This window comes from Trichomonas vaginalis, chromosome IV, assembly GCF_026262505.1.
Source record: "Trichomonas vaginalis G3 chromosome IV, whole genome shotgun sequence".
Taxonomy (NCBI): domain Eukaryota; phylum Parabasalia; order Trichomonadida; family Trichomonadidae; genus Trichomonas; species Trichomonas vaginalis.
The window spans coordinates 6,406,227-6,428,388 of record NC_067206.1 but is presented as its reverse complement, the minus strand read 5'-3'; the positions used below and the strand labels follow the sequence as shown (position 1 = coordinate 6,428,388).

The 22,162-nt window shown below is 32.5% G+C and overlaps 10 protein-coding genes across 10 annotated transcripts, besides 1 other annotated feature; 4 read left to right on the top strand and 6 right to left on the bottom strand.

The window, feature by feature from the left end:
- Window positions 1–2: 2 nt before the first annotated feature.
- Window positions 3–1,667, top strand: TVAGG3_0041220 (ABC transporter type 1, transmembrane domain domain-containing protein; the record flags this gene model as incomplete). Its single annotated transcript, XM_001326357.1, has 1 exon — window positions 3–1,667. One exon carries the CDS (start codon window positions 3–5, stop codon window positions 1,665–1,667), a length of 1,665 nt encoding a protein of 554 aa, XP_001326392.1.
- A 165-nt stretch (window positions 1,668–1,832) lies between these two features.
- Window positions 1,833–2,165, top strand: TVAGG3_0041210 (uncharacterized protein; the record flags this gene model as incomplete). The annotated part of the gene is made up of 1 exon (XM_001326356.1): window positions 1,833–2,165. One exon carries the CDS (start codon window positions 1,833–1,835, stop codon window positions 2,163–2,165), a length of 333 nt encoding a protein of 110 aa, XP_001326391.1.
- A 48-nt stretch (window positions 2,166–2,213) lies between these two features.
- TVAGG3_0041200 (DNA repair DEAD helicase RAD3/XP-D subfamily member family) lies at window positions 2,214–4,507 on the bottom strand (the record flags this gene model as incomplete). The annotated part of the gene is made up of 1 exon (XM_001326355.1): window positions 2,214–4,367. One exon carries the CDS (start codon window positions 4,365–4,367, stop codon window positions 2,214–2,216), a length of 2,154 nt encoding a protein of 717 aa, XP_001326390.1.
- Window positions 4,508–4,688: 181 nt separating this feature from the next.
- Window positions 4,689–4,901: a mobile genetic element.
- Window positions 4,902–7,382: 2,481 nt separating this feature from the next.
- On the top strand, window positions 7,383–8,324 carry TVAGG3_0041180 (zinc ion transmembrane transporter protein; the record flags this gene model as incomplete). The annotated part of the gene is made up of 1 exon (XM_001326354.1): window positions 7,383–8,249. The coding sequence occupies one exon, from the start codon at window positions 7,383–7,385 to the stop codon at window positions 8,247–8,249; it is 867 nt and encodes a 288-aa protein (XP_001326389.1).
- Window positions 8,325–9,374: 1,050 nt separating this feature from the next.
- TVAGG3_0041170 (uncharacterized protein) lies at window positions 9,375–11,186 on the top strand (the record flags this gene model as incomplete). The annotated part of the gene is made up of 1 exon (XM_001326353.1): window positions 9,504–11,171. One exon carries the CDS (start codon window positions 9,504–9,506, stop codon window positions 11,169–11,171), a length of 1,668 nt encoding a protein of 555 aa, XP_001326388.1.
- A 201-nt stretch (window positions 11,187–11,387) lies between these two features.
- TVAGG3_0041160 (cell division) lies at window positions 11,388–12,549 on the bottom strand (the record flags this gene model as incomplete). The annotated part of the gene is made up of 1 exon (XM_001326352.1): window positions 11,526–12,545. One exon carries the CDS (start codon window positions 12,543–12,545, stop codon window positions 11,526–11,528), a length of 1,020 nt encoding a protein of 339 aa, XP_001326387.1.
- A 719-nt stretch (window positions 12,550–13,268) lies between these two features.
- Window positions 13,269–15,521, bottom strand: TVAGG3_0041150 (GTPase activation domain, GAP family; the record flags this gene model as incomplete). Its single annotated transcript, XM_001326351.1, has 1 exon — window positions 13,269–15,494. One exon carries the CDS (start codon window positions 15,492–15,494, stop codon window positions 13,269–13,271), a length of 2,226 nt encoding a protein of 741 aa, XP_001326386.1.
- A 245-nt stretch (window positions 15,522–15,766) lies between these two features.
- Window positions 15,767–16,591, bottom strand: TVAGG3_0041140 (pseudouridine 5'-phosphatase protein; the record flags this gene model as incomplete). Its single annotated transcript, XM_001326350.1, has 1 exon — window positions 15,841–16,575. The coding sequence occupies one exon, from the start codon at window positions 16,573–16,575 to the stop codon at window positions 15,841–15,843; it is 735 nt and encodes a 244-aa protein (XP_001326385.1).
- A 677-nt stretch (window positions 16,592–17,268) lies between these two features.
- On the bottom strand, window positions 17,269–19,679 carry TVAGG3_0041130 (armadillo (ARM) repeat-containing protein family; the record flags this gene model as incomplete). Its single annotated transcript, XM_001326349.1, has 1 exon — window positions 17,355–19,670. One exon carries the CDS (start codon window positions 19,668–19,670, stop codon window positions 17,355–17,357), a length of 2,316 nt encoding a protein of 771 aa, XP_001326384.1.
- Window positions 19,680–21,239: 1,560 nt separating this feature from the next.
- TVAGG3_0041120 (uncharacterized protein) lies at window positions 21,240–22,141 on the bottom strand (the record flags this gene model as incomplete). Its single annotated transcript, XM_001326348.1, has 1 exon — window positions 21,287–21,943. One exon carries the CDS (start codon window positions 21,941–21,943, stop codon window positions 21,287–21,289), a length of 657 nt encoding a protein of 218 aa, XP_001326383.1.
- Between the last annotated feature and the right edge of the window lie 21 nt (window positions 22,142–22,162).

Sequence of the window (22,162 nt, the reverse complement as noted above, 5' to 3'; positions counted from 1 at the left end):
TCATGACCTATGATGTCAAATTCTTCGATACACATCCAATTGGTGCTCTTCTTACTGTTCTTGGTGAAGATACTTCAGTTATTCAAGAATGTTTCGGAACAACGAAGTGTTTACAAGTCCAATTGTTCGGCCAGTTCTTTATTGGCCTTATTTGGGTTTTGGCCCTTTCCTGGAGATTAGGTTTGATTATGTTGGCTCTTGTTCCTGTTGTCATCATTATCATGCTTGTCTTCCATCCATTCATCCACAAGAACGCCATCATGCGTTTCAAGAACTTCTCAAACGCTATTACAATCGCAGAAGAAACAATTGCGGCCATTAGAACAATCCGTGGCTTCAACCGTGAAGAAGAGGACACAAGACGTTTCGTTGAGAAGAATGAAGAAGCTGCTCACTTCGAACGTAACATTGTTTATCTTATTGGTACAATGTTCTTTGTTGTTTTCATTCTCGTTTGGGCTGTTGTTCTTGGCAACCTTTACTACGCATCCAAACTCGTTGGAACAAAGGAAAACGGCAGAAACTTCGATCCAGGTATGATGTTCTCTGTTTTTGGTATGACAATGATGGGTTGCATGGGTCTTGTCTTCTTCGAGAACTCAATCCAAGCAGAACAACGTGCTGTCACCGCTGCAAATCGTGTTGTCCAGTTATTAGACTACCAATCCGACATCAATTTCGATGGTGGAGAGAAATACGATGATTTCAAGGGCCACATCAAGTTCCAGAATGTTTCATTCTGCTATCCAACACGTAAAGTCATGGCATTGAACAATGTCACCTTTGAAATCAAGCCAAAAGAACAAATTGCGTTAGTTGGCCACTCAGGATCCGGTAAATCCACATATGTACAACTTATTGAGCGTTACTACGATGTTACAGAGGGAATCATTACAATTGATGGCCACAACATCAAAGATCTCGATCCAAGATGGTTACACAGGAAGATTGCCTTGGTTTCACAAGAGCCAACATTGTTCCAAGCTTCAGTTAAAGAGAATGTCTGCTATGGAGTTACAGATCCAAAGACAGATGATGAAGTTTGGGACGCATTGGAAATAGCAAATGCAAAGAAGTTTGTTACAAAGTTTGATAACAAACTGGGTCAAATGGTTGGAGATAGAGGAAGTACAGTTTCTGGTGGACAGAAGCAGAGAATTGCCATTGCAAGAGCTGTCATTAAAGATCCAACAATTTTAGTTTGCGATGAAGCAACATCAGCCTTGGATGCAGAATCAGAAAAGAAAGTTCAAGCAGCTCTTGATAAGATCCTTGAAACAAGAACAGGTGTTATTGTTGCTCACAGATTGTCAACAATTAGAAATGCTACAAGAATTTACGTTTTTGATGCAGGACAAATTGTTGAAGAAGGAAGACACGATGACTTGGTTCAGAAGAAGGGACACTACTGGAATTTGGTAAAGAGACAGTTGAAGAAGAGCGAAGATGAAGAAAATAAGAATAAGATCGAATTACCAAAGGTTGACAATGAAGAAATAAAGGATGAAAAACCTAAAGTTGAAGAGAAACCAAAAGTTGAAGAAAAACCTGAGGAACCAAAGAAAGAAGAAGAAAAGAAGAAAGATAAGAAGAAGAAAGAAGAAGAAAGAAGAAAAGGAAGAAGAGTTAGAGGAATTATCTGGTTCTTATTCTTATTCATATTCTAAGCCTTCATATTCTTATTCCAAACCATCTTATTCATATTACTCTGAATCAAAGAAATAAGAACATTCTTTTTTTAGAACATAGAATAGAATAAAATATAATACTTTACTTTCTTTTTATAAATTTTATAAGTTTTTATATCGAAATTGTATGTAACTATCAACGCCATGTGGATCATTGCGCATCTTCTTTCAAATATCGGTCTATCACAGACATTCTCACCGCAAGAGATCAATGTCGATGATCTCATGCTCAACCTTCACGATCCAGTTTTCTACTCTGAAGATAAAACAGAATCCGTTGAAGCATTAATCTGCATCTGCACAGTTTGCTTGCATCTATATGGATACTTCGAACCAGCTGCAATGGCATTTATCAATGAACTCATTCCTACATTCGACCAACTACAAGAAATCAATGAAAACCCATTCAGAGCATTTGCAATCGGTTACATTTGCATTCTCACTGTTCGCAATACAGGATATACAACAAATCATTAGAATTTCTAAACATGTATTTTTTATATATAAAACAAAATATAAATAAAATTAATGTTTCTTATTAAAGAATGATTTAACGGAATTCATTGCATCGTTCCAATATTGTATATCTTGGTAATTTCTTTGGATCCATCCAGGAAGAAGCTGTTTGTGGTCATTGTATCTTTCATCGAATAAAATTGCAACAGCATAATCTTTGATGTTTCTAAATGATCTTCCAATTGATTGATTGACGATTCTCATGCAAGTATTCTCAACAAACTGTCTTCCTCCACACGAGGAAATTCCATCTTTCTGCATTTGGTCGAAGAACTTCATTCTCTCGCTAATTTGCATGTCATTCATGTTTGAAAACGGCATTCCAACACAAACAACACATCGACAATAATCATTTGCAAAGTTAATTCCTTCACTCAGTTTTCCATTCATTACTGCGAAAAGAACAGCACCTGTGAAGTCTCCTCTTTGTTTATCAATGTGGCTCTTGAATGTTCTCATGAGTTTATCCAAATCATTTGGATTTTGTGTTTCTTTTAATATGAATTTGTGGTTTTCTATTTTCTCTTTATATGATTTTGTTTCGATGTATTTGTAAGCTTTGTTTAATATATCAAAGCTTGTGAAGAAATATATGATACCTCCTGGAACAACACAACTTAACTCTAAGCAGCTTTGGCCAATTTCGTCAAACAATCTCTCGTTTTGACGTGTTTCATAAGTAAATCCGAGTTTTTCTTTGTTTGGACCTGTATGAAGACAAAAAGTCAACGCGTTTTCGGCAAGAATAACATGCCCGTTCACATGTGTAAAGATTCTATCCTCTGGTATCGAGTTTTGGTCAATTAACTGTGCAGTTAAGTCAGAAAATGGCTGCAAAGTTCCTCCGACCAAACAAACAGATTTTGCAGTTTTTGCAACTTGTGCGAAAACTAAAGAAGGATTCAGAAGCATGTAAGAAACAGAGTTCTCTGTGACAATGACTCTTCCGTATTTATCTGGGTTTCCCATTGCTTCAACGAACTGTAAAAGCTTTCTGAAGGCTGTTGTCGATGACAATCTTTCTTTTTCTTCTTTTTTGCCGCAAATTCTGTAAACTAAGGATTTTTCATGCACGAAATCAAGCAAAATGAAGGGATTGATGTTCCTCAGGCCTGATGATTCTTGAAAATCATTCATTTCCATTACTTTTGGCAATTGTCCTTTAGCAACTTTATTCATTACAGAAATAATGCCAGTTGCAATTCTATTAAGTGTAGACATGTTCATCATAATCTCTTTTTTAAGTTGGTTCTGAGGAGTTTCTTCAACTGGCTTCTTATCGTCTTCTAATTTTGATGGATCTTCTGAAATTGGTCCTTTTACTTTAGTAAGCTTCATTTGGAACTCTTTGAGGCCATTGGTAACTCCTGTGATATCTTCTGCTTTGGTTAGAGAGATAGAATACATAGAATTAAGTGCATCAACTAAATTGTGGCCTTCATCAATGACAATGTATGCATTCGATATGTCTATCTTCAGGGATTCAAGAGTTTGCTGCTGGAATAGAGTTTGGTATGGCATTAATATGACATCACTGAATCTAATTGTTGCTCTTGAAGCAAAGTAGGGACAGAAGATACCAGCGCGGCCAAATGACATCAGATCTTCTATATCATGTGGCTCGGTTGATATTTTCTTGAGAATATCTGCTTTCCTGTCTTTAAAATTCTTATAATAATCACACGATTTTTTGCAAACGTTATTTAGCTCAGAACCTGAATAATTTGCATATACATCATTGATACATAAGAATCTTCTGGAAGCAAGAGAGATGCAGCGCGTAGTTCTTCGCGAATCTTTATATCTGAGTAAACTTGGACGCTTTAATTCATTAACAAGTTCTTTAATTTGACTATGAGTCCTTGTACAAACTATTAATTTGCTTCTTTTAGGCTTGTTTGCATAAAGAATATCTGCAATATCATCATTATCTGTTCCATATGCATAAGAATCAGCAATATCTTTGTTTTTTTCTTGTATAAATGCTAATGAGGATGTTAGAACAGACATTGATTTACCTGTTCCTGTGGGACTTTCAAAAAATCCGATTTTATTCTCTTGAAATGCTTTGATCATGTCTGTTGCAAACTCTGTTTGAATGCTATATGGTTTAGTAGCTCCAAATTTAAGCTTAGCATTTTGAATCAGATCAGACAAAGACATTTTTAATGGAAAAATGCCTATGTATCCATGCATAATGCTTCAAAAACAAATGCTAAAATACATAGAAACTAAATGATATATCATCACTATATAATAGGCAAAATCGCAACCGAATTTTTAAATCTCGATCGCAAAGAAAAATTTCGATTTTTTATAAAATCGCGAACTTCTGAAAAATTGCGAACAGAAAAAAATCGCGATTGTTTTTGAAATCGCGTTTTATTAGAAGTACGCGATTTTATAAAAAATCGAAATTAGATTAAAATATAGCGTCTAAAACCAAATTGCGAACAAGTTATGTATTGATTAAGAAAAATATATTTAAGATGAAGAATTGCTTGCTATGATGTACTGATTCATGATCAGTACATCATAGCAAGCAATTCTTTACATGAAGTTCGAAAACTTGGGTGCAATCAGATCTGATTGCACCCAAGTTTTCGAACTTTGTATAGGGAATTAAAGGGTGAGAGATATATAGTCTATCTATATATCTCTCACCCTTTAATTCCACCTCTGTAAGCGATAAAATTTTATCAAATATTTTATACTACGAGAAATTATGGCTTTGTTTCATAGACGTATTGAATTTACCGATTGTGTTAAAATGAGATCGCTTAATCTTTAAATTTATTAAGTTAATCAAATTTTTGATTAAACGCAACGATGTTTTGTGAAATCAAAACGATAAATATTCAATGCAAACGCACCTGAGCTATGTTCCTTTATTGCAGCCATTAAACATTTGTCTGGCTCACAATTTGAGAGCACTTCACCTAAATAATGCTATAATGAAAATTGAATTAATAAAAATCGTTTCTTCAAATAATCTTCACAAATATATTATCATTATGTGAATTTTTACTTATAAAATTAAATACATATTTAGTTTCTAGTATTTTTTTTTCTATTGTCATTCAAAATATAGCTACAAAACGAAGAACCATAATTTTGATAAACACTAAATGATAATATGATTTATAATATAAATAAAATATTTTCAAGTCCAATAAATCAAAATTGATATTTTAAAAAAAAACTAATTAAGAATTCAGTGATAATTTTATCAAATATTACAAGACAATATGATTTATAAGCAGAATAAAATGTGAATTATATCAATATGACACTTTTAACCTTTTTTAATCCGAAAAATCCAAAATACAATTTATACATATATTTAAGCAATATAATTATATATGTGATGATAGATCTCCATGATCAGAGTTTCGAGTTTTATTGAGTATTCATTGGACATCAAAGTTGAATCAAAGCAGCAAAAGTGAAATTTTCCGAGGAAATTTTGATGTAGCGAATTTTTTGTGTGAGCATTAATAGATCGAAATCACAAGAGAATATAATACCTCGCTACATATACTATTATATTATCATGTGAAATAAGAATGTTGAATCAATATCAACTGAGATATAATAGTATATAAAAAGTATTTTTATCATAGCTAAAAAAGAGATTTTTCACATGACAAAATTCTCAATGGAGAAAAACCATCTATATCCTACATATAACGTATAACGCATTGTTTTATACTTAAACACTTCTCTATGGATATATCTTGCGTAACATATATCTATCAGACTCGCTCATTTATTAAGCTATTAATAAAAATAGTATTCCATGAAAATCGTTTTTCCATTATATTATCCGTGAAGTGCGGTGTAAACTTCACAATTCTCCGCTTCGGACGGAAAGAATTGTGTAGCCACACACACTTGTCATGCATAATTGTGTATTAAGCAAAACGAAAGCATTCACGATACAAATCTGTTAATTATGAATACTTTGATTTGACATTGAATATCTCATATCGAGATTTGAGATATCAAAAGCAAATTTTGATTTTTTATTATACAATTTATATTTGTAGTCTAATTATTATAGATATCATCAAAATATTGTGAAAGCACAATTTTTGGACCAGAAATTTTATAAAATATTCAATAGCTCAATTTTTCGAAAGTATTAGATAGCTATTATATTTGACATTGAATGCAAATATACTGTATGTGATTTTTATGAATATTTGTATTAGATAATTTGCGATCTGAAAAAAAAAATTGAATTTACTAATATTTGTTCTATTTATATAATATACTCGGGCATTATATTATGATTAGAATACAATTGCTAAAATCGAGTCTAATATTTTAGAATATTTTTTTAAGATATTTGGGATTGAGTATTCATACTATGTGATTTTCATAACCAATGAATGTGCCCTACAGTATAAGTAAAAATAAGAATAATTTTTTTCAATTTGATATCTTTTTTTAAAAAAGTGTGATTTTCACAAAAAAAGTGTTATAGTAGTAGGATTATAGTCCATACAATACTATTGTAATCTCTTTTCTCGAATTTAATTTTTCAATTAGCAATTCGAGAAAAAAAATATTACTTAAAGGACGACTTATCACTCCGAAAAAGACCAAAATTAAGGACGTGATTTTTTTGAAAGTTCGCGATTTTTCAAAAAGTCGCAATTTTTTCACGAATCGCGATTTTTTAAAAAAATCGAAATTTATCGTTCAAATCGCGATTTATTAATAAATCGCGAAAAAATTCTGTTCGCGATTTTTAAAAAATCGCGATTTAAGCTAAAAATCACAATTTATCATCAAAATCTAGATTTAAAAATTCGGTTGCGATTTTGCCTAATAAAAGATCACAATGAAAATTAAACTAATTCATTTCATTAAAAGATTCAGAAAACAATGCACACATATTAAAACATAAGTTCAGATATATATCATAGCGGAAAAAACATTACCTGCAGGATTTGTAATTTCGAATTGCTATTATTGATCGTTTTATTTATTGTATCAAACACATTCATTACTTTATATTGATTCACACTAGAGATGATGCAATATAAGATAATCAATTAAGTCGAAATTTTGAAATACTTGAGATTTTGGTTTATCTCATATACAAATCAAATTGACGTTCTGAGGTTAAAAATGCTACCTTTCTGAAATCATTTAATTTTCATTTTTTTGATGAAGACCCAAATTGAGCATCTCAAATTTGGATGGTCTTCAGTATTTTTAGTTATGGGATTAGTCTCATCTGTTCTTCCACTGTTCATTAAAAGCATTTCTTTTCTATCAGTCCTCGATTCTTTTGCTGGCGGAGTTTTCTTAGGCGCTGCTCTTGTGCATTTAATACCAGAAGGTATCGAGAACTTGAATAAATCCGAAATTCCTCTCGGATCACTCCTTTGTTTAGCTGGATTTCTTGTTATGTACCTTATAGAATCATTTGGTTCTCATGGTCATGATCATGGAGCTTCACACAATCACGATCATGATAAGAATGGAAAACATAATGATGAACTCGCAGATGATCACAAAGTAAAGGCAAAATTAATAAATCGCTTATCTCCATCTTCAAAAGCAATATATATTGCATTACTTTTCCATTCATTTGTTGAAGCAATCTCATTAGGCGTTGTTAACGATCTTACAGTCTTGAAGTCGTTGATTTATGCTTTAGCTGGACATTATCCCGCTGAAGTATTTTCACTTGGCTTACAGATTTTCGGAAACAAAATATCTAAGACCAAGTACTTTGCAATGATGTGCTTCTATTCATTTGTTACTCCATTTACAATAATTGCTTCATATTACGTTGGAAAAGCTTGTAATGAAACAGTATCCGGATGTGTTGTTGCGATATCATCAGGAATATTTGCTTTTGTTGCTTTTCATGAATTATCCGAAGCTCTTGAGAAAATCCATGAATCTAATGGAAAGTCGAAGTTTTATCACCTTATTGCCATTTTAATTGGAGCTTTATGGATGGCCGGATTAGCCATTGGCGACCATGAGCATGAACATGGCCATCAACACCATCATGATCTTTAATCAATCATCAAATCCTCTTTAGAATAAAATAGTAGTGTTATTTATATTATACACAGTTAAAATATTTTGATTTTGGAAGTAAATATTATTTCGAATTATAAATCTTTTTAATATTTGGAATAATATAGAAGATTTAGATCACATTTCCATCAAAACTAACATTTTGTTGCAATGAAGACATTTCTTTTTGAGAATTTCCAAAATATGAGAAACATTTAAAAACAAACTATCAATTTTCATTTTTAAACATATGATTTAATGATGAGTAAATATGAACAAAAGTTATACTTTAAGACTTAGATATTAAATTGCTGATATCAATGAGCTCTTAAAACTTCTGCAGTAGCATTACACTGTAGGATGATTGTCAAAAATTATTATCTTTGTAACTGATTTCAATATCCTTAGCAAAGTAGTTCTAATCTATTCTCATTCAAAAGATTTGAAGAAAAAAAAATTGACAAAATCGGATCATTTTCTAATAATTCGCAGTTGATGAAAGTAATAGACTCTCTTATTAATGAGCTAAAAGTTTCAAAGCAAAATACTAGACTGATTGGTGTAATTCACTTTAATTTGACGTTGATAGGGTTAAATAGCATTGTTCCAATAGATTCTGTGATGTGTTGTAGCGAATAAATACTGATATTAGAGCGTAGAGGATTTCATTAGCGGAAATACAAAATTTCTTGCAATTCATGAGTGATAGTTGACATTCATAATACAACAATTGCCTAGAATATCACCATGGAGAAATATGATAATACAAGAACCGAAATCTAAACGATAATTAATTAGGCGATTCTCATTTTTTGCGTCTTTTCAAGATAATTCAATGTTATTGACAATAATATCATCATAATTTAGTTGGCGTAATCTTGACTTTAAAGTCACAAGGACTTATTTAATCACAAAAATCATGTTTACCATAAACATATTATCCATGATAAACTAATCATTTCTTATCATTACCATTTTTCGCTACATAATCTTCATTTTCTTATATTAAATTCATGAAACATTAATTAGATTAGAGATTTATTGATTTTAAGAACAAGAGAATGATTGCTATACTAATAAGAGTCTGCTCTTTCCATTTTTTTTCCCAATAATTTTTTTATCGCTCAAATGGTTCAAATTTTATTTTAAAAATATTTTAAAGGGCGAAGAGATCTTCATATAATTTTGTTATGATGTAAAAAAAAGTCAAATAACGAACAAATTACAGAGCAAACTGAGCCAGCAACAGAAGAAATGGAGGCTTCTCAGCAACAAAATATAGAAGTTGAGGAACCTCCAAATGTAGAATCCAATTCTCCTGAAAAAGAAACAGAAGAGAAAAACAATGAAATTGAAACTACAGTAAAACCTCTCTCTGTTTTACAAACAAATAAAAAGAAGATCATAAAACCAAAACCTAAAAGTGCTTTAGAGGAAGCTTTAGCAGAATTTAATAATCCAACTCCGTTTTTATGGCAACAATCGAAACCAAAGAAAGTTACATCATCATCAACGAATTCACCATCTAAAAAACCTAAATCTCAACCAATTAGACTATTTGATCAATCAATAAAACGCGATACTAGAAAAATTCAAAATAATTCCCATAATCAAGTGAAATTCGTGCTCGGACCATACAAATTTTCTCATAAAGAGAATGTTCAAAAGAAAGTTGCTGTTTTGCAAGATGAAGAAATACAACATACAAAAAGAATTGTTCAAGAACCGAAAGAAGAGCCAAAAGATGAACCACAACAACAAGAAGCAGAACAAATACAGCAACCAGAGCAAAATGAAGACATAAATCCTGAAGAAGAACAAGGATCTGAAACAGATGATGAATCAATGTTTTTAACTCAAGTTTCTCAACAACAAACATACAAAGGAACTACTCCAGTCGCCAAAGATGAAACAAATAAACCTCCTCCAAACAATAATCCTCCACAATCCGATCTAAAATACGATAAAGATTTTGATGTTGATAAAAACATCAGTAGAATACCAAATAGACTTCTCGAAATGGTCAATCAGCCTCATGAAAGTCTTACCTTCCATGCATTATGCGGATCAATGCTTCCAGATACTCCAAATAAAATAATCAGCAGAGTTACGAAAGATCTCAAAGGAATTTTCCAACAAACAATGTCAGCTGGTCTCATAACAGAATCGGCATACGTACAAAACATCATTGATGCTTTGAAAGCCGCTCATTCCGGAAAGAAAAAAGAATCTAATACAATTGAACTCAAAAACCGCCTTGACAAAGCCCAAAATAAACTAAATAACATTAGAAACAAGTTCAAAGCCCAGGAAGAAGAAATCAATGCAGAAAAAGAGAAATCAATGATCCAATTAGATGATGACTTCCAAATTGAAGCGGAATACCTCGATAAAGAGTGGCAAGAAGAGAGGACACAAAACAGATTCAATAAACCATCAGCGCATTTGATAAACCTCCGAAATGAAGCAAAAGTCAACTTAAAAGCTCACAGATTCGAAGAAGCAGCATTGATTGCACAAGAAGTGGCCAAACTAGAGGAACAAGAGGCAGGAGAAGCAGGACAGAGAATGGCACAAGCCTACAATAACGCTGCAAATAAATTAAGGGCAAAATACGAAAACGAATTCAAAGTGATGGATGACACTTTTGAAATGAAAAAACGAAAAATTGCTGTGGACAGGGAAAGGGCTGAACGGCCTCTCTTGAGCATAATGGAGAAGCTAAATGCACAGATTAAGCAATCAGAACAGGAAAGCATTGAAGAACAGAAAAGAATCGAAAAAGAATCAAATGCGTTTAATGCGCTCTTAAATAAGAAAATTCCTCAGTGCAAACCTATTAAAATCGAAGGTAAACTTAAGTTACCACCTCTCCAATCATTTAATAGATCAAGAGCTAAATCTGCAGCATCAACCGAATAATTTTTGTAATTTTATTTTATTTTTTGTAAATGTTATATGTTTTTTATGAATTTACACATATTTACTTCATATCACACTTATAAAAATACAATTACCAAAAGATTAATAACGATATTTGAAATATTTTTATTTATTTCATTGATCATTATTATAATTCAATGAATATTTAACTTGTTTTCACAGTTTTTAGACAAACTCTAGATCCATGGAGTTGAACTACTTATATTTTAAATTTCGATTTTGATATTTCTTATTTATGAGTAAATAATATCTATTAAATATAAGATAAATTAAAGAAAAAACATTAAAACATATTTATATATCTATATAAAGGATAAAAGAAAAAAACTAAAATTACAATTGATTAACTATTTCTGGATCAAGAATCAAATCATTGACGATATCCATATTACCATGGAATCTTTCCCATACAGTGTATTTCAAGTTATTTCTTGCCAATGCCATCTTTTCGACCATAAGAGAGCAGCAATTTCTAACTTGATTTACATCTGTAATGTGGGAGTAGTTTAGGAGTCTCGGTGTTGGGCAAAATTCATTCATTGTAAGTTTTGCTATGCAAACAGACGAAACTGCAATGACTGTAGGTGTGTAATCTAAAAATTCGTGTGATAAGAGTGATAAATCCATGAACAAGTTAGCAATTGCTGAAAGGTCTTCATCCGCATCTATCGCATCAAGGAAGCGATGAATGTAAAATAATGGTGTGACCGGATTGAGGTCACAATTTAATGTATTTACAACAAAGGGTTCTGTTGTCTTTATTTGTTCTTCTGTAAGCTGCTTTGAGCAAACCATTACCAAGTTGCTCAATGGAATATGAAGATTATCTTCTACTTTGCATGCAATCCAAATACATACGACGGACATTAACTGTAAGTCAGAGAAATCTATCGGTGTAGAGCAGAGAAGTATGTTGAGATAGTATATGGATTTGTAAAGTGATTCATCGACTTTTAACTTGAATAATGAAAATGCTTTCATTATCCAAGATAATGCAAGTTCATGATGTTGAGCAGTAAGATTTGTCTGTATTTCTGAAAAGCGTGATGTGGATAACGTCATACGCATTTCGATTGCTTGGCAATTTCTGATGATTTTTTCCGCTATCATTGGAACGTATTTGGGATCACCAATCTTCCTCTGATCGATATCTGGTATAAATAGTGTCGAATCTTCTTCGAATTGATCTTCTTCATCGTAGTCTTCTAAATCTGGATCTGAATACTCGTATTCTTCTTGTGATGCAATAGGTATTTCTGATTGTTTTGTCGCTAAGCTTGCTGAAGAGGGCTTAGAAACTTCTGCTGTATGTCTGTTTTGGTTGTTGCACCCGACTACTTGGAGCGGGAGCATTTTTATTGAAAATTTTAAACGATTTCATTGTTTCTACTGTCCATTTGTTGATAATTCTCGATATTCGTATTGATCACATCAAAAGTAATATTTTAAAGAAATATGGTAAATTCAATAAGAAAATGCTCATATTTGAATGAGGTATGATAGATGATGGCAAATTTTCTTCTCAAATTATCAAAATTCAATATTTTATATATAAAGAGAGGATGTATGGATAAAGTAACACCATAGAACATTTATATTATAGGTAATAAATATTTGTACAAGTTCAAATAATTAAAATATGATGAAAATAATTGGTCTTGATTCTTATTTTAAAATCCAGGCACAATAAATAAAGTTTTTAATCACCAATATGATTAACAGTACGAAAATAGATAAAAGACATATCATAACTGCTTATTTCAGGAATTATTTTTTATGTGATGAAAATCATATCGAAGGAAAAGCATAACATCATCATAAAATATATTCCCACATATGTAGATTTTCATAAATTCATCGTTAAACCATAACGTCAGATCTGTGAGTGGCAATTTTTTTAATTCTGCTAGGCTTATTAAATAATGATGAGAAACCATTTATATTTCCTGACACTTTATTAATTTCCCATGTTATTGCCGCAAATCAGATGGAAAATTTAATTTTCATATCTGAAATTAACCACAAAAAGCAATATAATCTAAAAATAACAATAATACAATATTTACAAATAAAAAATCAATGTTTTCCGCTATTTGATGCTAACGATGCTGTAGCAGACTTTTTCTTTGGTGGTTCTGGCATCGAAGAACTTGTCAAAGTTGGTTTCTTCTTCTTATCATTATCATGTTTCTTCTTCTTCTTGTCGTGATGGTCTGTGAAAGAACTCTCAGAGTCACTGTCTTCAGCAATTTTTCCTTGTTTCTTTTCCATCACGAGAGGATTCTTATGAGGATTAATCGGTTTCTTTGGTAATTTCATTGATGTTGGAGAAGAAGGAGCCATTCCAAAAGATCTCTCCTTGTAATCACCCATGTCCGCGAAAGATCCAGCCTGGTAATTGAACATGTTTTCGCCTTTTCTTACAGCTGCCTGAGCATGTGCTCCATACATTGGAAGAGGAGGGAATTTAAGTGGATTTGGCTTAACTTTCTGAGCCATTTTCTTCATGTTTGCGCGATTAGACTTATCGAAATACTGTCTGAAGAAATCGCACAAACCAGAAGTGAAGTTCAATCCGAGTTGTGGTGCGTAAGAAACGAAAGGAGTTCTAGATTCATCGTAAATCTGTCTGACAGTTTTAGTGTTTTTAAGCAAACAATGCATGATTACATCAACTGCGTGAGCCATGTCAGAAACAGATGGTGGAGAGTAAGAAGGAATCTCTCCAGCAATGTCTCCAATAGAGAATAAGAATTCCTCAAGTGCAGGGATTGTGTGTTTGAGAACTCTATCGTTCCATGATGAGAAAGAATCAGGAAGCAAAGCTCCGTGGAAAATATACTGCAAATTATCAGAAACTTGCTTAAGGAGCTGTGGGTTCTTGAGAACAATTCCTTCGAAGTATCTTTCTGGATGTGCTAAAACAGGACAAATGAAATCTAATCCGAAGAAACCGCCGATTAAAAAGTAAACCATTCCTCGTAAATTAAATTTCGTTGTAACATAAGATCTGATGATAGATGCGAAGTGTCTGATTTGGATAGGAATATATCCACTACTCATCATGATGTACTTGATAACGCCAAAGAATAATTTCTCATCTAATGTCTTGTGACGATCAATAAAAGTGACAACTTTTTTGAGGAACATCAAATAACTTGAACTGAATCTCTTGAACAAGGCATGTGAGAACTTCCTGAAGAAAGAGTCTTCAGCGTAAACTGCCATAGGATTCAAATCGTCGTTCTCTAGGATGTAACTGACAATAGTTGCGAAGAAAATATGGGATTTTCTCGCGTAAAGAGAAATCGTAAGGAATCCATCGGCAACTTCGTAAGGAGCATCGAGAGAAATGCATGCTCTGAGTAATATCATGTCGTTTGTAGTTAATGCTTCGTAGAATGATCTGTAGAAAATGTCAGGGAACCATGGAAGATCTGATGTAAAGAAATAAGGGAAAGGAACAGGTTTGAAAGGTTCTTTGTCTTCTAAAGGATCGAATTTCTCAAGACAATTAACCCAAAGATCAAGTTGGTCTTCATCCAAAGGATAAATATCCGCAATTAAGCCATCGTGAACATCTTTGATCATAAGACCTTTTTTATCCTTTGTCTTTGCAATTCTGTCAACAGTTCCGGTAGCTCTGATAATCATTTCGCCCATTTTGGATAATGAACAAACTACAAAGGTTTTGGATACTTTTTCAATATAGGCCCAATGGTTATCCTTGCCTTTGAATTTGCAAGGACAAATTGCGATCAATTCGTTTTCTCCGCAGTGATGGCTTGACCAAGTTTTAGGGAACAAAGCAAGCGAAAGAAAACGAAGAAGAGCTGTTGGGTCAGATGCTTCTGTTAACATTTTTACCATTGCACCAATCTCTGGTTCAATAGTATTGACAATTCTTGGAAAACTCGGTGGCCATGAGTTTGCCATTGGAAAACAGAACTTCTGAGGTATCAGTGATGTTAAATAATTCGTATATTGTGCAACTGAATCTGGTGGACTGGAAATTGTTTCACGAGTCAATTCATTGAATGAATTTACAAACATTTTATAGGAATCAGTAATTGGAATGTTTTGATATTGAGGTACATCGTTGTATTTGCACATTTTGAGGAACTCAGGAACACGGTTTCCGAGTTTTGTAAAATCTGTGATTGGCTCCTGATAAATATCTGCAAGATATTGACACGGTTTTACATCAGAAACGAGATCTTCTGGCACTTCGTATTCAGGAATTTCTTCCTCTTCTTCATCACCAAGTGCATTTAACACAGATTTCACACCCTGCTCCGTCATTTTTTCCTCCCGAATAACCGATTGACGTTAAATGTCACGTTTCTTACTCACGAGATTTTGGTATTTGACGTAAATACAAGGCCATTTGAGCGAAAAATAGTATGAGTAATCAATAAATCGAATGACTATATCAGTTCAAGCATTCCTTATTTGTCAGAAAAATTCTATCGGCGCGAATACCTCTCAAATTTTTATCGCAGTTGAGTGGTCATTCAAAATATTTTTGAGATAAAAATATGATACGATTATTTACAATCATATTCTTAATAAAATTAAAAGAAAATTAAAAATTTTTAAATTAATCCGAAAATAAACTAAAGAAAAATTGCTTTCTAAAAGAAATTTCTTATAATTCTTGAGTATTATCTTCATCAAATACGACTTCATTTCCATATCTATCAATAAATTGATAGGAAGAATAGTCAAAATCTAACAATGACTTCAATTCCATTGTTGGGACTGCACCAAGCTTCTCCAAATACTGCTTATATGGAGTAAGAGGATTTGGAACGATCACAGCCTTCATTCCGCCTGAAATTGCAGCTTTCACACCATTTGGTGCATCTTCAAAAACAAGAATTTCACTTGGATCTGTTAGATTTAACTTCTCCATTGTAATGAGGAAAATGTCAGGATTTGGTTTTCCTCGTGTAACATCGCTTCCATATGTAAATGCTTCAAACTTTGAGAAAACATCTTTATGATTGATTATTTTGACTTCAAATTGACATTGCTTAGCTCCTGTTGCAATTCCCAATTTGATATTATGTCTGGCAAATTTGTGAACAATTTCTCTTGCACCTTGGAGTAATTTACTAGTTGGATATAAGCCAATAGTGCAATTATCAATTTTTTTCATAAATTCGGCAGGATCACCACTTATGTTGCAACTATCCATCAGGGATTTTCCTAAATTAACTCCAGTCAATCCCATTGCTTTAACATGTACATCAAGCGTAAGTTCCATTCCGGTGACATTCTTAAAACATCGTGCAAAGATGTCCTCTGAATCTAATAGCAATCCATCGACATCAAATATAACTCCGCGAATCTTGGCAAGGCTGAGAAGGGCAATAATCATTTATTCGACAATTACGATTTTTGGAAATTTAAAGAATGCGGTTTTTTCCCCTGAAAAAAATTCAGAAAAATTGAAATAATTATTCTATTGTTTCGACTAAAATGAGGTAGTAAATACTATAAAAATGAAAATCGATGAGTTGACGCAGCATTTATGTTAAATGACACCGAATTTGATTTATTAATAATGAAAATTTATTGATATTGCAATAAATAATGCATGGAATTGTCTAGTATAACAAAATAATAGCAGGTTTAATCGTGTAATGGTATTTTCGGAGAAAATCAAAAGTCATAATTTGATTTAAGACATCTATTGCTATTTTGTTTTAATTGATTACAATTTTATTAAATAATGCGAACAAATAAACCAAGACTTATCCCACAAAAAAAGTCGTCATCTTCAAAAATTTTCTATATACAATTCAATTTTGAATCGAGAGCAAAATAATCGTTTCTAAAATACAGAAGAATTAGTGATTGCATAATCTGATTCTTATCCACAATATACAATTTGTTTATAAAGCAAATTGAATCATTATCATAAAACAAAGAACTTTTTTTTGAATCATATTCACAATATACAAACTTGTTAATAAACCAAACTGAAAACATTAATAAGTTTAATGCATTCATTCAGTTTTATGATTCTTTTTCACAGTAGGGATTGTCCATTTTGTTAATCTTATGCACAGTAAAACAACATGTTAATAATATATAAATAAGACAGATAATTTTTATCTATAGAAATTAAAAGCTAATATATATATAAACAACAAATTAATTGCATAGAAATATAACATTATAAGCCATACATATTTTCTTACCCAATATAGAAGCGTTTGGGAAAGAATTATGGTCACAAGTCATGAAAATTTTTGCAAGTTTCATCAACTGATTTCTTGCAGCTTTTGCTGGTGTTTTCAACATAACTATGTTGTTCACGAACGTAGTAACTATTGAAATACCACCAAGCATTGCAATCTGGTACATCAAATCAAGGAATGCAACAATAAACGTTTGGAAAGAGTCAACGTCGAGCATCTCGAGATCAGCAAAGACTTCGAACGCTCTGTACCTTTCCAATGCGATCAATATGCGGGACAAATCATCATTATTCTTAATATGCTTTGAAACAACGTAAAAAGCGTGTATTACAGCGGTTTGTTGACTTAATGGAGCTTGTGGGTCCGCTTTATCGATAATTGCTTCGAACAACTGGTCGGAATAGTCCTCTAGATCATCAATACATATGTAAATGATCGACCAAGCGTTGATTGCCTGTATTGATCGATCCAAATCTCCGGAATTGAGGTTTTCAAGGACATAAGGGACAATGGTAGTTAGGGATTGCGCTATAAACTGTGGATTTATGTATGCCATTGAACAAACCGCTGGCATTGCGTAGAACATATCGTTATCCATCCAAAGAGTAAGGATTGAGAACGCGTCCATGTATGTTTGCGATGGTAAATCCCCACATTTGTTGCAAAGAGGGGGGAACATCCGACAAACAATGGAGGCAAACGCTTCATCGCATTGTTTCATGAGGTTTATGAGGAAATTGAGGACATCGAGGGCGATATCAACGGGTATGCTCTCTTGGTAGACAAAATCGAAGCATTTCGTAAGCAAATAAACATTATTAATTGAGATACTTTCAAAAAGTGACTCCAAAGAGGACAAAATAGCATAATAACTGAAATCTACGTGATGTACAATATGATAGATGCAGTTAAGTGCGGGAATTCCCAGTATATCGTTCAATGACATCTCAAATAAGGTCGGAAACAGCTCCACGAAGTCATTTGACGTAGCGGAATGCACAATTATGTTACTGAGTGAATGAAGAGCGAAGTAAATGACGTTTACGCACTCATCCTGAAGATATCCGCAAACTCTTGTGAGAAGATTCGAGTAATAGTCAGGAACTTGGGGTAAATAATGCGATAAAATGAGTAAACATCTTATATTCGCTATCCTTGTACCAGTTTCGTTGTCATCTTGGTCAGATTCGAATCTTCCGTTCACATATTGTAAAAAAGTTTGTAAATATCGATCCGAAATCCGTAAAAGTGCCGAAAAAGCGGCATCAGAAGGGTCCCAGTTTGTTTCTGAAGGTTCATCTAAGGTATCTTGAGTCATTTCTTGAATTAGAACAGGAATAATGTTATCAGCGACTTCGGATAATGCATTGAACACTTCTTCATTGACATGCTCTATTGAAAATACTTGTTCCCAGAGATATGTTGCAGCCAACTTATTTCTTTGGGTTTCTGTATCAGAAAGAATGTCTGTAACGCTTTCCTGAAATACTTGAGGTATAAATTCGAGGATACTCGTGAAGTTTTCTTGAGCAACAGAACCAATAAATTGATAAACAACTTCTTTAAGGGGCTGATCAACGAGATGTGAAACTACGTGATTCATAAAGGCACAGGATTCATTTGTATCAAGCTCCTCGAAGATCGATGAACTTATATTTACCAACATCGCAATGACATGGTGAAGAACGGATGTAGAGTCTGTAAATGTTTTCGTATTGCATTCGATACTCTCGACGAGTTGAAAAATGGCTTGAAATATCTGAGACCTCGCTGTTTCTTCAATAACAAACTTTCTGAGGATAACTGTGAAGCATTCTGTAGCAGAAAGGACCTCAGCTGTATTGTCACTTCCAAGTCGTTCCGTTAGTTGATCTATTAGCGATAATTCTGGAAACATTTGCATTTCTGCTGATGCAACCACCATAAAGAGGTTGGCAGCTGCAGCTCTAAGAGGTTCGTATGAGTGTGAAAAGAAACTCAATGCAGCTTGAAATAAGTTTTGGGCAAGATCTGGCTCAACTGTAGAAGTACAAACTGCATATTTCGGTACTGTAATTATAATTGTTCGTTTAAACGAGTTTGTGATAAGTGTAATCATCAAGAACATCAATCTTTCTGAATTAGACTCGTCCCAGAGTCGATTTAATAGTTCAATAATGATATCTATTGGCTCATTTTCGCATTTTTCGACTAATTCTGCCTGAGCAGCCGAAAAGTTGTCTGATTTATCATTATCTGCTTCTAGAAGCAGACCAACAATGTCAGACATCACTTTTTCCAGCTTACTGCCACTTTTTTACTTCACATTTCAATGTTTTGAACTCGGACTCCCACGTATTCTCACAATAAGGGTTTCGTTTTGCGAAAAAAACGTACAATACGCAATTTCGCTAAAAAAACATTTAGCTAGCAATTTCGACCTTTGACTCCACTCAAGACGTCACTTTTTTAATTTTGCGGTATCATATTTTTGGAAAATCTTTATGAATATTATATAAAAGTCTCTTTAATATCTATATTTCATATTTTTATCGATTTTTAAAGTTTTTGCGAAAAGTATTCAATTATTTTTGCTATTTGGTCGGGTAAATGTCAGATTTGCGACATTTTCTGATATGATATTCAGATTCTACGTTGATAATAATGCTTATAGAACCCTCTTGCTATTGTGTCAAAATTGCGAAACCGATAGCAAAAATATCTCGCAATATCAAAATTGAGATATTGAGTGAATTATGCATTATAGAGATTAAAAATCTGATTTGTGAAAACATCTCATCAGTTTCTAGCTAATTCAAAAATCTTTACTATCTTATTCGATTAAAATGAAAAGGGAATAGTTTCATTATGCTTTAAATGACAGCCTTATAATATAATCATAGTTTTCGCTCAATATGCAGCATTTTTTTTTCGAAATCTATGGTCAATGTCCTAAATACTGATTGCTTTGCATTCATATCTCTTACATTTTCTATACCCACATCACTATTCATTGCTATTCCTATCTTTTTCATTTTTATTTGTTTCTCATAATTTCTCAAAAAACATGATAACTTGATATTTGTAAATATCATACTTTATAACGTAAATAAGAACTTGACCTATTAAGAAAAGCAGTAATGAAAAGAAAATCTGAAATTCATAAAAATTACAAGTTTCTGATGACAATTAGCTTAATTAAACCAGGTACAAGATTATATAATTGTATTTTCTATCCAATTATCCATATAATATCTTATCCAGAAAAAATAACTTGATCAATACCAAATGATTTTTTAACTAGTAAATAAAGTATTTTCTTTACACACACATTGGATATCATAGTTTTTTTTTTTGGTTTCGCAAAACATCCAAAAACAAATATGCTATAAAAGTGACAATTTTAGCAAAACGAAATCCTTACTCACAAACTTTGATTGTGATCCCTTCATCATATGCATTAAAATTAATTCAGATTCATAAGTAATTGATTGGTTTCAGAACAATTTGAGTACCGATGCGAGTCTATGATCAAATTATCATGTAAATTGTAGTTTTAGCATGACTATATTTATTGGCTGAAATATCAGTCAATTTCGGAAAGTTTTTGATAATAATTATTCAAATGTCCATGTCTATGCTATGCATTATTACTTTAAACTAAATTAATTTATCATTGTAACTTTCTTCTATGATATGGCAGCATATTAATGTTATCTTTTACCTAACATTTCGTAATTTTCGATAAAATTAAATGAAAAAGCATGCTATAATTGTGATTTCCATATGACTACTTCGTACCATTAACCTTTCTAGGTTAAAATGTTTCAAATTTTTTGAAAAAAATAAAAATATAAAATTGTTTTGAAAACGTGAGACTTTTTATATAAAACACATATTATTAAATTAAACATCATATGGCATATTACATGAGAAATTAAAATCGCTCGGAAATGAGAGCGAATCTTTAAAATCATCTAAGGATAGTAAATTGCATTCATCTAACGAAGGAGGAGGCTCGAAAGATGGCATGTAACTATAGGATTCCGTTGTTCCTGTAATAGGAATGTAAAAATCAGCCAATGGATCTACAAGAGTTGATGAAGGAGGTTTGAGTTGTTTTGGTATGGTAATGTTTGGTATTGGCGGCGCTTTCGGTGGTTGGCTTGCTTGCTTTAACTGATTTGTAGATATAATTGGTACGACAAATTTATTTTCCGGAGGAGAGGAAGCAGGTGACGCATTTTCACTCTTTTTCAACGGAATATCAATAGTAGGCATTAATTTCTTAATGAGTACCAAGCAAAGTTCTTTTGTCTTAGTTGTCATTAAATTTTGATAATCTTCGTCTGACATTTTCATTCGAGGAGTCCAACATGCTGCTTCTACTTCATTTGCATGAGCTTTAGCAAATTTTGTTAATTCGCTCTTGTCAATTTTATCTTTTCGAATTGAAGAAAGACAAAGAAGTGTTTTTTCTATAATATTAATGCTCTCATTTAGGCATCTCTTTCTCCGGATGTAGTTTCTACGCGGCAAATCATCACAAGGAAATGGTTGCATAAGATTTGGCCGCGAAATCACAATTTTATCGTCGGTGAAGTGATATAAAATTAGAATAAATCTGACAAAATGAAATTGTAAAATGAATCGTATTGACATTTCGGAAGGCATTATATGCTGCATACAATATAAATAATTGAAATTGATCCGGAAATCCATATTTGGAGCTGCCAAGACAATATCAAATTGCAATATCAATGCAAAGAGTATAAATTCATG